This window comes from Tenrec ecaudatus, chromosome 8 (assembly GCF_050624435.1).
Source record: "Tenrec ecaudatus isolate mTenEca1 chromosome 8, mTenEca1.hap1, whole genome shotgun sequence".
In the NCBI taxonomy this organism is placed as follows: Eukaryota; Metazoa; Chordata; class Mammalia; order Afrosoricida; family Tenrecidae; genus Tenrec; species Tenrec ecaudatus.
Genome location: NC_134537.1, coordinates 100709539 through 100725890, shown reverse-complemented (window position 1 = coordinate 100725890; position 16352 = coordinate 100709539). Strand labels below are relative to the sequence as shown.

Below are 16352 nucleotides of genomic sequence, written 5' to 3'. Positions count from 1 at the left end.
GAGCTACCAATACTTTTTTAAAAGAAAATTTCTTTAAGACTCTACATACGTATCTGAAATGTAGGAAAATGGTACCTACTACATATTATGATGAAGATTGCATAAAAATATGTAGGAATTGCTTAACGTAGTACCTTATATAAAAGAAAACATTTTAAAACTTCTGCCTCATTGATGTGTCTAAATAACCTAACATTTAATTAGTACTGACAAAATGAAAGATAATCAAGCTGAAATGCCTTCTATACGAGACCAGATTCTTGGTACTGTAGCAAAAGAGTTATTCATATGGCTGGTCCTATCAAGATATAAGACACGTCTCTAAATAGTGGAAAAGTATCAAGACTGGAAAACGTGCAAAGTTGTCACAGACAAGAAAGAATAAGTTATGAGTGCAACCCTTCCTTTATCAAGTCCCTACCAAGCGCTAGACAAGAATCTCAGGAATCCAATCAACATCATGTTTAGGTCAAACTCAGGAAAAAGAATAGAGATAAAGTTAGAATACATTTTTCCTTAATGATGTTCATCAACATTCATAAGTTAATGCTATATAGATTTAAGCTATATTTCTATGTCAGATCCAATTTACAAGCATGGCTCAACAAATTGTAATTTTTTAAAATGTAATGAAGGTAGAAAAGTTACTGTCTGGGAGGGGGGAATTACTACCCATAGGAATCAAGGACAAATAAAAGTGTTCAAAGAAACTATAAAGCAAATACAGGATGTCATTAAGAGAAAACAAAAAGCAGATCAGTTGTAGAGGCTTTGCATTTTAAATAACTATACTTATTTCCAAACTAAAAACCAAAAACGTAGTATCTTGTTGATTCTGACTGATGAGGATTCCACGAGTGTCAGAGCAGAAATGTGCTCTCTAGGTTTCTGAGGGATCTCTAAGGCAACTCAAACCTCCAACCTTTCAGTTAGTAACCAGGCACCAAGTTCACTAACCATTTCCACCACCCAGGGCCTCCATAATTATTTCAATGGTTATTAAAAACTAACATAGATGTGTAATTTTTGTGTCGGGTGTATATTATATGCTATTAAATTCACGTATATTTAAGTTTTACTTTTCTTTACTTCCAATCTCTTACTTAATATTTATTTACTGTATTTGCTTACCTCTTGTGTTAATTTTGGTATGAACCTCAAGCTGGGGATCACTTGAAACCATGCAAGGCCACCAAGGATAAGTTCCCACCTTAGACCAAACAAGATCGCCAACCTGGAACTTAATACCAGTGGACGCTTCTGTTGTTGGAATAGAAGGTAATGTTGGCTGAACCTACAAAAAAGATCATAAAGCCTCCTTAATAGTGAAATTAAAACCCCATCCCAAATGTCAAAAACAGAACTGATGTCCTCTTTTGCTACATTCCTTTGTTGATAAGTGTGGTAGTTACATAATCTGTTGTCAATTTGAGACTTAACGAGTGAAGGGGTGGAATTTAGCCTGTCAATCAGGTCTCAGCTTGATGTCCTCATTTGGAGGCGCTAAGGGGATAAATAGCTTGCTGGAGGAGGGACACAGACGCTCCTTGGTGGACATTCCTGTTGAGAAGACACATGGAACTGTGCTAGAGCCCTGGAGCTGAAGGAGCCATGAGGAGACCCCTGCCAGCACGGAGGTGCTTCCACTGCCCCTGAATCCACAAGACTCTCTACCCACTAGCCTTTGAGCTTCCTGCATTCGGTGTCATTGCTTGTGTTGCATGAGTCTAAAGAGGAATTTATACATTGGTATTGGACATATGGGCTAAAATCGGACTTATGGACTTGATCTGGACAGGGCTGGGATGTCTCCTCAATATACAATTGCTCTTCTACAGAAAACTCTCTTCTGAACATATAACTGTCTATGAATTTTTCTCTAGTCTAACCAGACTAACACAATAAAGTATCTTGAGAATTCACATGATCAATGAAAACTAGTCACAGATTTGAAAGGAAAACAATTACTAAAAATACCTACCTCTTAAATTAGCCCTAAAATTTATGTGTTATAATTCTATCAATCTGCTTTCACCTTCTTAGACCATATTCGGAGACAGTTATCATAAAACAACTCACCGGGGCTTCCTCTTTTAGTATTGGCTCCTCTCTTGGTTTTTCTGATACAACGTCTACCCTCTCGTTTGGTGTCTAGGAGGAAAGGTATAGATGAGTAGAATAAAACGGCACAAACCAAGTAATAATGACACACACAAAAAAGAGTAATAACAAAAAAATCTTACACCAACAACTAAATAGCAAGGAAAATAAAGACCATTTACTAACTGAGTAACATCATAGAGTAAGAATACAACTTATATAGTACATGATAATGACACCGTGTTAACATTCTTTTTTCTATTTTACATGAGAGCTGTAGCTCAAACAATAACACCACGAAGAATGTGCTTCTAGTCGGACCAGAAGTTATCTATCAAAATTCAAAATGAAGAACAGGTAACACTCTCTAATCTACCAACCACATTTTAGTAACCTATGTTTTAAAAGCACACAAAATTAAAATATGCAGAAATGTGTGAATGTCAGCACTAATTAATAGCAACAAACTGTATGTCAATCAACATAATCTAACTTTCTATTTTAAAATAATCTGCATGTACCTTGAAAATATTTGGTACAATACACCCTAAACTGATTATAGTATGGTCGTTCTCTGGGGAACAGGATTTGGAAAAAAATGAAAAAATATCTTTTAAACTTACATATACCTGAAGTTTCTATAAAATGCATATTATTCATGTAATTAAAAATATTTCTAAAGTTCTGCTCAGAAAACAAATTTAATTTAGTGTAAAATCCCCCCAACTCATGGTCATCTAGTCTGTTTCAACTCATAGAAACTCTGTAAGGGGTTTCTAAGACTATAAATCTTTCTCATCTTTCTCCCATGAAGCAACTGTAAGGTTTGACCAAACCTATGGCCAAGTTGTCCAACAACTTGTCCAACAGCACTACCACGGCACCTTAGCTGGTTTTTTAAAAGGGAGGATTTTAAAAGGGAGGATATCCATTAAACAATGTCTTACTTCTGCTAAAAGAACACGACTAATTCCAGAAGCTATGCAAAATTTTCAATCAATTAATTTAAGATATTAAAGACAATTGTGAAAAACAAACTTTATTAAGCAAATCATGTTTAAAAGGCTTTAACTGTTAGTAAAATGGTATTTTAGGTTAAGTTGGACTAACATCAAACATCTACTTAATATTAAAGCAAGCATCAAACATCCATTTAATACTTACTATCACTTTCCAGCCACAGTTCTAGAAGCTGGATATATAAAGTACAATGGTGAAACAGATTATACAAATAAAAACCATAAATAAAGATGAGGTTTTTTGTTCTTATAAAGATTTACAGTCTTAGAAACCCTATGCAGGTTATGAACTGTAATTGACTCAATAGATGTGGGTTTTGTTTTGTTTCAGTGTGTGTGGAGGCTTAAAGCGAAAATAATGAGATGTATGTATGTGTCTATGTTCAGATATGAAAATCAGAAAAGACTTCTCTGAGAAAGTAAATTATAGTCTGAGAGGAAAAAGGAGATAGATTTAGGGGAAAGGACATTCCAGGCGAGAGTGTGACACAGATAGGGACCCTGACATTTAAAAAGTTAGAAGCTTTAATCAGGTCATTACATAGCAGCACTTAATCGCCTTAAAGGATGCAAGAGGTTATGAAATGAGAGTGGAGAGATAGGTTACATTATGAAAGACTTGTAAACCATGTTGAAGTGCTTGGATTTTTTTTAAGTGCAACGAAAACCACTGAAGACGTATAAGCAGAAGACTAACATGCATCAATTTATGTTTTTGTAAAAAGGACTACGCTAGCTGTTATGTGGAGAGTATTTTGGAAAGGAGCAAGAATAGTAACAGAATGTTAAATCAGAAGATTACTGTGGCAGTCCAGAAGAACAGGATAATGACCACCTGTTGATAGGCATAAAATTAACTTGCCAAAGTCTTGTGTGGTACTATGACTATATAACCCACCCAGACACACTACCAAGGAACTTAAAGGAGAAATCTATGCTCAAATGAAAAAGCTTTTCCCTGATCATTAAGAATAGTAGCAAAATTGTTTAGGAGTACTGTTTGCATAGATCCACTTGGTAAATTCACTTCAGTCTAAAGAGGTAGCTTACACCTTTGCACAAGTTTCTCATTCCAGTCAACCTATAACAAACAGGACCACCTGAAGACTCACCAGGTAGCCAAGTCATTCTCCAGTGCATATTCAATCTTCATGATGTCTTGATCTAAGAGATCTCTATAATACTTTTGGAGGACAGAGGGATAAATCTTTATCATACAACTCAATCATACTACTTTAAGAATTGATCTGAAAACCATTCACAATTTTCCCTTTCTGGATTAAAGATAGTGTTTCCTGGATTAAAGATGGGGTTTCCTTCAGAACTTTTTTTTATTATTCAAATGTTGTATCTTTGTTACATTTTTGCTCCTTTGGTTTGTTCCAGATTGTTGGTTGTTCCTTCAAGCAAGTTTGGAACACTGTTACAGTTTTACAGTCATCTGTAAAAGGAACAAAGTGGCAGAGAGAGAGAAGCCTGAGAACATTTACTCTAAGTGTTCTAGACTACATAAATTTTGAGAAAGAAAAAAGTTATAGAGAGGCATTTCAATGACAGAGAGGAAATATATATTGTAAAATGTGCTTATGTGTTATGAAAATTAAAATACTTGTAAGGTCTTCTGAAATTGACAACATGAGCTCAAAAGAGAAATCAAGAGATAGCACAGTATCTCAAACACCAATTAAGGAGGAGAGAAGTTTGTAAGAAAAAATAGTCAAGGGAAGTCAAATGTGCTGGAGTTAAGAAAAATATGAAGTCAACAAATGACAACAGGTAAAATAGTTCTGGACATAAAACACATTTTCCTTCATTATTTCACAGGAAAGAGGCAAGCTTAGAACAGATTCATATCAAGGACGAGAAGAAAACACCTTATTGGAACAAATACTTTTGCGTTGTTAGGAAAGAATATATCAGAAAAAGTTAGTAATGGTGGGCTAGCATTTCTTAGTGCTCATTCTGAAACAGAGTTTTATGCGCATATGCTGCTCTTTCACACTTCTCAGTGACTCCACATCAACAGATCTATTTTCCAGTAAAGAATTGCAATACATTTCCTGAACAGGGAAAAAATATTTGTAAGAGAGCAGCCCAAATAAATTACATTATGCTAAATATTCCTTCTAAAGAATATTTGATGTTGTATTTTTATTAAAACCCAAGAAATACATAAATATGAATCTGTATCAAACAAGCATAATTTTTGAACTTTTAGTATCTTACTGAAATAAATTCTGAAACATTAAGCAAAATCATATTCACTAAAGGAACAAGAAAACCTATATAAATAATGAAAGTGGAAAAAACTTCAAGGGAATAAAGTGTTCACACATTATTTTTTTATATATTGAATAGCTGCTTAAGTTAATGATCATAAAATCTAAGTGGTACAAAAAGAACATCTTAGAATAATTTCTAAGACTTTCAAAGCTTAATACCCCTGAGACTAGACAACTAAACCTGACCCCTTCTAATTTAATGTTAATAGATCTGAGCTAGCCAGGGCCATCTAACTGAAAAACAACAAAGCTCATCAAAGACAAAAAAAAAAAATCATAGCATTGTGAATGACGGGGAATGTAGAGTGGAGACCCAGGGCCCATCTGTGGGAGGGAAATTGGACATCCCCTTGCAAAAGAGCTGCAGGAAGGAGATGAGCCAGTCAGGGTGCAGTGTAGCAATGATGAAACATACAATTTTCCTCTAGTTCTTTAATGCTTCCTCCTCCCCACTATCATAATCCCAATTCTACTTTACAAATCCAGCAGGACCGGAGGATGCACACTGGCACAGATAGGAACTGGAAACACAGGGAATTCAGGACAGATGAATCCCAGAGGACTGGTGGAGAGAGTGGCGATACCAGGAGGGAGAAGGAAGGTGGTGGAGAAAGGGGGAACAGACAGTGGAGAAGTGGCTAAAGGGAACGTCGGATGGTGTAAGAGAGGGGTCCTCAAACTTTTTAAACAAGGGGCCAGTTCACTGTCCCTCAGACCTAGACTATAGTTTAAAAAAAAAAAAACTATGAACAAATTCCTATGCACACTGCACATATCTTATTTTGAAGTAAAAAAACAAATGGGGCAAAACCACCCAGCGGGCTAGATGAATGTCTTCGGCAGGTCAGTTTGAGTACTGTAAGATATGACAAATAATTTATAAATTATCAAGGGTTCATGGGAAGGGGGGAGCGGGGAAGGAGGAGGGAAAATGAGGAGCTGATACCCAGGCCTCAAGTAGAAAGCAAATGTCTTGAGAATGATGATGGCAACAAATGTACAAATGTACTTGACACAATGGACGGATGGATGGATGGATTGTGATGAGTTGTACGAGCCCCCAATAAAATTATTTAAATAAATTTAAAAAAGAACTGAGTTAGAAAGCTGATGGTTTTTTTTATGAAAATAGAGGTATTGGCCTAGGTACATATATTTATATGGCAATACACTGAGGAAGTAGACGGCTTTTGGGCCTCTGCTCAAGCCCTCCCTCAACTCAAGAACACGTTGTTCTAACAATCTGGCATTCTGTGATGCTCACCCTCCCAACACAATCACTGAATACATAATGGGTGCATAAGCAAATGTAAAGGAAGCTGATGGTGCCAGGCCATCAAATATAGAATCTGAAGTCTTAAAGGCTTGAAGATAAACAAGCAGCCATCTAGCAGAGAACAACAAGCCCACATGGAAGAAGCACATCAGCCTGTGCAATCATGAGGTGTCAACAGGATCAGGTAACAGGCACCAGAAGACCCAAAACAAACAAACAAACAACATATTATTGAAAATAAGGGGGAGGAACAGAGACCCAAACCCATCATAAACAATAGGGCATCCCCGCACAGAAGGGTCACAAGGAAGGGATGAGTCAACCAGGGAGCAGTATAGCACCGATGAAACAAACCATATTCCTCTGGTTCTTTAAGGCTTCCTTGCCCCCGACTATCATGACCCCAGTCCTGCCTTTCCATTCTGGCTAAGCTGGAACATGTACACTGGTACAGATAAGAGCTCCCAACACAGATTCAGGTGTCTATTAAACCCCTCAGGTACAGAATTGGGAGTGGTCATACCAGGAGGGTAGGGAGAAGGTGAGGGAGGAGGGGAAGAAGGGGGAACTGATCGTAATGATTAAGGCATAATCCCCCAGGGAGATGAACAACAGAAATGTGGGTGAAGTGAGACAGCGGTCAGTGTAAGACATGAAAACAATAATAATGTACACTTTATCAAGGGGTCATGAAGGTGGGGGTGGGGGGAAGAGGATCTGAGACCAAGGGCTCAAATAGAAAAGTAATGTTTAGAAAATGATGATGGCAACATCTGTACAAATATGCTTGAAATAACTGATGTATGGAATGTTATAAAAGTTACAAGAGCCCTCAATAAAATGATTTTCAAAAGTAGTAAGTGGAAATGGCATACTAAGAGTTAATGGGGCTAGAGGCTAGCTAAACCCACTAAAGTGTAGACTGCTGTTTGAACAGGGCCTATACTCGCATGCCTGAGGCATTACACCTGCCAAGGAGGGAGAGATGCAGAAACATTTGCACATGTTTCTAATTTGGTAAGAGGAAAAACAGCTAAAACAGCTTCACAAAATATACAATTTCAAAAGTGATTTCAGGTCTCCCGCTGCCTAGATATTTGGACACATTTCCATTGTTGAAAAGATAGATTCACGTGGTTCCAAGTAACAATCCCTCTTCAGAAGGCTAAATAGTTCTAAATTGGGAAGTACTTCTAGATCTAGTTTTCAAAAGGAGGGAGGTTAAAAGTCTTAAAGTGCATTATTTTAGATAAGATTTTATTGGCTCAAAAAAAGAACCTATAAGTGGACTTTTGAGAAATACATATTTCTAAGAAAAACAACCAATGTAACTAAAGGGCAGTCACTTCAGACGGTTTTCCTAGGCACTGTTTTCATTATGCCTCTCTAAGGCATGCTGTGGAGAGGGCTGTCCTGTGGAGGAGTTAGCACTTTTACTTGAGGTTCTTTTTCACACCTATAAACCCTCCACAATGCCGAAACATCACTGACTACCAGTAAGTACAAAATTATGAAAAATTAAAGCACTGAACCTGATTTCAAGGGAGCAGTACAGACATTTTTCAAGTTAAGAAACCCCAATTAAAAATAAGTATGGCTACAATACATAGAATCATTTGTGATTCTATAAAATACACATTGATTTGTGTGCATCTCTATAATCATATGTAGGAGCCCTGGGGGTGTAGTGCGTACATGTTGGGCTGTTAGCCACAAGGTAAGCAGTTTGAAAGCACCAGCCACATCTTGGGAATAAGACAGGTTTTCTACTGCTGTAAAGAGGTACAGCCTGGAAAACCCACAGAGGCAGTTCCACCCTCTGGTACTGGGTCACTATGGGTTGGAAACACCTTGATGGCAAATATGTGAGAGCTAGTCATCTGTATAGCTTAGCAACAGGATGACACTACCGAAACAGCCAGAGCTTGGTGGCTCTATTTTAAAGTTCACTTGTCAGAATGCACTTTTATGAAACCCATTTCTTAAACTGATAATTGTCCCCCCCGGGAATGATACAATCTTAACCAAAATTCAGCTATCAAGAACTTGGCTCTTTGCTTTTTAAAAAAAATTTTTTTAAGAGTAGTGGAGGAGGCTAAATAGAGAGAGACTAAGAAAAAGAGAGTGGGAGGGGGAAAGGGAAAGGAAGAGAAACATGACAGAGAAAAAAACACTGGGTTTTCCCCCTAAAACTCAACTTTCAGACAATGTCTTAGTCTGTGCAATCAATGCCACAACTATTGCCACTTTCTATATATCTTTAATCAAAATGGATGCTCCTATATACTAAGATATAAGATACGAAATAACATTGAATGGGCCCAGCATGATTCACCAAAAAAAACAAAATTCTTAAATTATATCTAAATATTTGAATCCATGAGTGTCAGCTAACAAAGATTAAATGATATAAATAGCCAGACATAGCAGATAACCAATAAAAACAGAATTGGAAAAAGAGGACCTGATGCAAAGGGCTTAAGTGGAGAGCAAATGCTTTGAGAATGATTGGGGCAGGGAATGCATGGATGTGCTTTATACAATTGATGAATGTATATGTATGGATTGTGATAAGAGTTGTATGAGTCCCTAATAAAATGTAAAAAAAGAAAAGAGGAGGAAAAAAAAGAAAATGATTAGGGCAAAGAATGTACAGATGTGCTTTATACAACTGATGTATGTATATGTATGGACTGTGATAAGAGTTGTATGAGCCCCTAATAAATTGTTTTAAAAACAAAACAAAACAGGATTGGACTTTCTTCCTCAATAACCTATCCCTGTTCCCACCATGTCCTTTGCCTCCTCATAGTCAAAGTCTTAACTTTTGGTATGTATATAATCCAAGTTTCTTTATCATTTTCATTATAATGCTAGTGTTATTTAATATTTATGCTTTCAAGATTGACTTTGCCAAGCATAATGTTCTCTAGTTTTTTCCATGCCTTGTGGTGTTTAAGACGGTCATTTTTTAAAAATTGATGTATAATATTGTGTTGTATGGAAGTAACAAGGTTTATTTATTCCTTTATCATAGGTGTTTTTGGTTGTGTCCCTGTTTTTGATATTCTGGAAAATGCGATAAGCACAGATGTGCATGTCAAAAATTAAAAATGAGCTGTGACTACTGGAAATACTGCAATGATAAGTAAGAAAATAGACATGAAAAATAGAATTTTATCCTGCCTCAACTGCTCCCAAGTCTTTTTCTATTTTGAGATATATTTTTAGCTAACTTCATATACAAAGACAAAAAGTCTAGCCTAAAGTCAAATGGGATATTCTATTTGCTAGAGCAAAACGCGAGACATGACATGGCCAGAAATTAATAAGCTACAATCATATTCAAGTTTTATGTATTTTGTGATTCCCACGGGCAAAGAACATCTTATATATTTCCACTGCAGGTGTAAGAAAGAAATGTTACAATGAGTATATTTGTTGTTCAAAAAATATTTTTTTCTTCCAATTCATTTATTTAATAAATAATCAATATAAAATACTCATATGAGCTAGGTCTTATCTGGAAAGGGCAGAGGGGGAGGATGTTTAATAAATAGCATGAGAATGCATTTCAGAAGCCATTTATACCCACTCATCACATATCAACATGGTGAGGTTCCAGAGAAAAGGTCATTATGTAAAAATTGCCATAATGTAAACAAGCAGAACGTTATCAGATAAAAAAAACGGAAAATCAATTGTCCAGCTGAAGACAGAAATACCTTTTTTATCCCAGCCAGGGTACATCTCACACCTCAGTGGTTGTTACTAACAGACATCACTGTTCATCCATCAAGTAGTTGTAGGGCAGTGGATTTTTTATTATTGTCATAAATGCAAAGTATCAGAATAGTCACTAAGTGAGGAGTAGGTATAATTCTAAAACCTTCATTTACAGATAAAGAAATATTACATCACAGTAACTAAAGTACCCTGTGTGGTAGTTACATAATCTGGTGTCAGTTTGGAACTTGAGAGGATTAAGAGTGAAGGAGCGGAGTATAGACTGTCAATTGGGTCACACTGCCAATGAGGCCTCTATGTGGGCATGGCCTTCTCCTGAGAATTCTGGGAACTCTTAAATTTATTCCTTGGAGGCAGGAAACACTTTTCTCACTACTCACTCCCTTGGAGACTCTCTACTGAAAAGACACATGGATCTATGCAACAAGAGCCCTGAACCTAGAGGAACCATTTGGAAACCCATGTCAGAACTAAGATGCTTCCACCGTCCCTGGATCCACAAGACTATCCACCCACTGGCCTGTGATCTTCATGGATTTGGTATCATTGTATGTATTTCATGAGTCTGAAGGACTTTATAGATTGGTATCGGACATATGGGCTAATATCGAACTTATGGATGTGATCTGGACTGTGTTGGGATGGTTTCTTAATGTACAATTAATCTTTGATATAAAACTTTCTCATACACATATGAGTCTCCCTGGATTTGTTTCCTTAGTCTACCTGGACTAATACACCCTGGGTTTATACTTTTTCTTATTACCCCATTTTATTTTCTTGGTAGCATTTACCACTAGCTGAACTTATATATGCATATGTATTTATTTTCTGGATCTTGAGAGCTTAAGAGCAGGCATTTTTACTTTTCATTCATTGCTATACCCTCAATCCTTAGAATAGTGCAAGGCACTTCATAGGTACTCAATCAGTAAGTTAAACAAATAATAAGGAAACTATAGAAAAATAAGGAAATATGCTAAAATATCATACTGGAACTTGTGAGAGCCTAGAACCATTGTGACCTCTATTCTAGAAAAAGATAACCTTTTAGTTAGATGAAGTAAAAAAATCATGCCCCCCCAAAAAAGTGTAATAAGAAGCAAATATTTCTTTTAACAGATGATAAAAAAATTTAACCCATGCAGACATTCCACATACAGAAGCAGGTAACTTGTTAGATAAGGAAAACATGTCTGTGTGTGTGTGTGTATTTCTTCCCAAATCACTATCTAGTAAACAGCCGAAATTCCTGTAATATATGAAGATACGAACTAAAAACTCTTCATTCAAGCTAGAATTGATGTGTGACATATGCAGGCAGGGAAGCACTGGATTTCTAACTGCCAAGGCTGGAGCTTCAAATCCACTAGCTGTTCTCCAAGGAGAAAGATAAGCCTGTCTGTTCCTGTAAGGATTTACAGTTTCAGACACCCTCTATAGGGCCACTGTGAGTCAGAAGTGACTCAGTAGCAGTCATTTGTGGGGTTTGGTTTGACTAGTATTATTATTAAGCAATCAAACTTAACTCCTAGATATTAAAAAACCTATCTAAAATTTTAATATATGTACTATATTTAACATTACTAAAAGTATTTCCTCAATTTCTTCAGTATATTTTATAATGAATATTTTAGCAACAAGTGTCAAATCTAAGCCATACTAGTAAGTAACCTGGACCATTAAGGGTCAGTAAACTTTTGAGATAAATAAGCCAGTCGTGTCCCTCACAACAATTTCAAAATTATCCGAGAGCCATAAATATATTTTTTACAAACAAAATGGTATCACCATTATCAGGAAAATATCCCTTAAAATGGCTCAATTTTACTTCAGAGGCACATATATGTACCAAAAGAGCTGAATATGGCTCATGTGCTATAGTTGCTGACACCTGGTCTAAAACAATAATAATTTCAAAATCCAATCTAATTAACCATCTTCTCTTTGTCTTTCATCTTCATCTTTAAAAACCTGGAATTGATTAGGAGCAAAACTATGAGAACAAAGAAACATGCACCATGATTCTTAGTGGGATATGTTTTTAAAGTATTTATTAACTCTAATGATGTCCACTAATTGATTCAACAAATATTCAGTACTCATTATAATATTCCAAGAACTTTTCTAGGGGTTAGAAGCAGTTATTAGAAATATATATATGTGAAGAAAAAAGAGTGAAAAGATCTCTTGGGTTTTTAATAGCATGAAAGATTAAATTTTTTTCAAAAAATAACTTTTTTTCAACTTACATTTTGTTCCTCTGGTTCTAATTTGGGGATTTTGTGTGACTTGCGCTCTTCAGATCTAGATGAGTCATGCTTGCTACTTTTTTTCCTCTTTTCTTTTCTGCTTTCATGTTTTGACTTTGTGTGCTCACTTGCCTGTACTTCATTTAAAAGGTCTCCACAGAGGGAAGACTCAAACAATTCCCTGCCATTCTGGATAGTTTTGGTTATTTTTAGTTTAATTTCAGGTGAGCCAGTCTTCTTTGGAATCACAGTCTGTGGTACCAAGGGAGGAGGTGGTGGCTGTGGAGGGGAAGGTTTTTCCAGAATCTCATGTGGTCGTGTGTTTGGAATTTCTGTGTGGTAATAGTCAGTGGGGCTAAAGTTTCTAACGGCACCAAAGCCATTGGCTGACCCATTGGGGTACTGGTTATATGACTGGTATTTGGTTTGAGTTTCATACATGCTGATAGATGGTGGGTAGCCATTGGTGAGTGGTGGAAGATCTTCTGTTGTAGATGGATACTGAAAGCCTTGCTGCAGGGTAGCTTCATACGGTGTCTGGCCACCATCTTCAACAATGTCACTGTTGTTATCAAAGGCATCCTCCTGACGGATGTTAGCGGAGTCAATGAGTTGAGGTGGTTGCTGAATTGTGTTTCCCATGATCCCTTGCATGAAAGAGAAAGAGAAATCCATTGTTCTGCTCCAGCATCCTTAATTTTCCCTTTCTCTCATCGGGCCTAAAAAAATATTAGAAAGTATTAATATCCTCATAAGTTAGAAGTTAATCAATTGAAAAAGATTAAAATAAAATGCTAAGAACCCAATTTAAATATCCAGATGTGCACAGGCACTAAATTTCTAAAACTAGTAATACAATTCCAACAAAAGACAAATACTTTTAATCTCAAATATATATGTATTTGACAAAATAACATTGGCAACATTTGATTCTTTTTGCAAACTAGCAATAGTTTGACATTTGTGTTTCCCAAGTTAAAGGTCACATAACTCAAGTTAAAACTGGTATTTGCAATCTAAGCAGTTGTTTTGATGTACATGAATTAAGTTCCATGTAAACTCCCTTTTAGTCATTGATGTTTTGTCCAGTGGATTTTGTTTTTAATTACAATAATAAAATCTTATTGCAATTTTTAAATATAGAAATAAGTCGATTCTTGGTCCCACTCTTTGCCATAGATAATGACAGTAAACACTTTGGTAAGTATATTTGCATATAAAATTATGTCTATTATAGGATTGGCTTATTTAACTCAATATATCCTAGATATCATTCTGTATCAATATATATACATATACTTCATTCTTTACATGACTGTGTAGTAAACTGGACTATTTCCCAAATGCATTCAATTATCTGTATACTGATTATTACCTAGTTGCTATGGTAAAGTGAATTTTCTAAATATGGCTCTTTTCTATCTATTTCTCTATAACTCCCACCAAATTATTGGGTGGGACTATGTATAGAAGAAAGTAGAGAGAGGAAAGAACTAAGAGGCAAGGTACATTTATAGAGGTATAAATATAAGCATGCACATATGTAAATATATTAATATATAATTATAATGGATAAAGGCCTATGTACATATATGTATATGTTAAGCATTAAGGAAGCAGACGGACATTGGGCCTCTACTCAAGTACTCCCTCAATGCAAGAACACTTTGTTCTAAGAACTTGACATTCTGTGACACAACACAATTGCTGAAGACAAAATGGGTACATATGCAAATGTGGTGAAGAAAGATGATGATGCCCAGATATTACAAGATAGAGTGTCTGGGGTTTTAAAGGCTTGAAGTTAAACAAGCTGTCATCTAGCAGGGAAGCAACAAAGTCCACATGAAAGAAGCACAGCAGCCTGTGTGATCACGAGGTGTTGACAAAATCAGGTATCAGGCAGCAGAAGACCCAAAACAATCATACCGATGCAAATGAGTGGGATCAGAGTGGAGCCCCAAGACCCATCTGTAGACAACTGGACAATCCCTTACTGAAGGGTCACAAGGAAGGAACAAGTCAGCCAGCGTGCAGTACAGCACAGATGAAACTCACAACATTCCTCTAGTTCTTTAATGCTTCCTCCCCACCACTATCATGACCTCAATTCTCCTTTACAAATCCAGTTAGACTGGAGCTTGTACACCTGTACAGATAAGAGCACTCGACACAGAATCCAGGACAGATAAATCCCCAAGGAACAGTAATGGGAATAGTACTGAGGGTAGGGGTAAGATGGGAGGAGAAAGAGAGGCTGATGGCAAGGATTGATATATAACCCACCGCCACTATCAGGGGGATGAACAACAGAAACATGGGTAAAGGGAGACAGCAGACGGTTAAGACATGAAAAAAATAATAATTTATAATTTATCGAGGGTTCACAAGGGTGGGGGGGGGTAGGGGGAAGAGAAGCTGATACCAAAGGCTCAAGTAGAAAGAAAGTGTTTTGAAGTTAATGATGGCACTATATGTACAAATGTGCTTGATACAACTGATGCATGGAATGTTCTAAGATCTATGAAAGTCCCCTATAAAATGATTTATAATAAGTTGAAATAAAGGTTTTAAAAAGGGGGGATAGAAGACTCGAACTTGGGGATTAGTCAGTTTTGCCATTCCCCTGACTTTATCTGTCAGCTCAGAAGCAGAAAGAGGGAGGATTCCTAGAACCATTATGAAAGAAGAGCCAATAATAGAACACATTTAAAATCCCTGCATGAAGTGGGAGGCCATGCCACACAGTGACCAGAGGCCAAGGCAAGGAGACCAAGAGACCGAGCAAGGGAGCAGCACTGAGACTACAAGACTGTGAGGAAGATAGTTGGGCAGGTTTCCCGGTCCACTGAGCCAGAGGCCACAGCAACACATGGCTGAGAAGGAGCTGCTGTGGACCAAAGACTGTATCCTTAAAGTTCTCTGACCCTGGCTGGTGGTTACCTGCTCACTTCCCTAATAAATCCCCATAATTGTGAGTGATGTCTGTGAGTTCTGTGCAGGCATTGCACCAGATTATTGAAGCAGATCAGAGAAGTAAGGAGGGGAGGGGGAACCTTTGGTGTCAGATTCGGGTGAAAGAAGAGTGTAGGGTGGAGGCATGTCTGACCGCTGGCTAGTCGAAATAGATATCAGGATTATCTTTCCTATGGCAGGCAAAGAAAGTGCCTCCACGCCTTTTCCTCAATTTCTTACAATTATTTGATGTGATAATAGGTCTAAAGTAAACATTCTTGAAACTATATCCTTGTGCATGCATGTATTCTTATAAGACAAATCTGAAATTTTATTAGATACTGCAAAACTGTTCTACAGGCTATGCCACACCAATTTACATTCATACCAATAATACATAAAGGTGCCTGATTTTCTGTAGTATCTAGTTATTTTAAACCACTCACACAGCAGAATCATCTGGGGTGCTTTTTACAAAATACACATGTCAGGGTCTATCTCCTAAAGATTCTGACTTAGGAAGTCTGGGAGAAGTTCTGAAACATGAGTATCAAAACCATATTTCAGGTGATTATGACGTACACGCTTGGCTGGAACTCATTGCATTATATTTGTGCAAGTACAGCACCTTTGCAAAAAGGTACCTGAAAAGGTCTACATTATTTAACAATGTTATAAAATAGAAATGCTACAAGACTTGGCAAGTATATATCTCATGACA

At 36.8% G+C, this 16352-nt stretch overlaps 1 protein-coding gene across 5 annotated transcripts in view; it reads right to left on the bottom strand.

Annotated features, from left to right (window-relative positions):
* The window catches only part of NSD3 (nuclear receptor binding SET domain protein 3), a 121302-nt gene that overhangs the window by 57572 nt on the left and 47378 nt on the right, over positions 1-16352 (bottom strand). For all 5 annotated transcript variants that reach the window (XM_075556672.1, XM_075556673.1, XM_075556671.1 and 2 more), the window contains 3 exons: positions 12677-13395; positions 2080-2151; positions 1132-1294 (listed from right to left, as the gene is read on the bottom strand). In XM_075556672.1, coding sequence (XP_075412787.1) covers positions 1132-1294; positions 2080-2151; positions 12677-13351 — 910 coding nt within the window. In that variant the 5' untranslated portion in view covers positions 13352-13395. The remainder of the gene's footprint in view (positions 1-1131; positions 1295-2079; positions 2152-12676; positions 13396-16352) is intronic.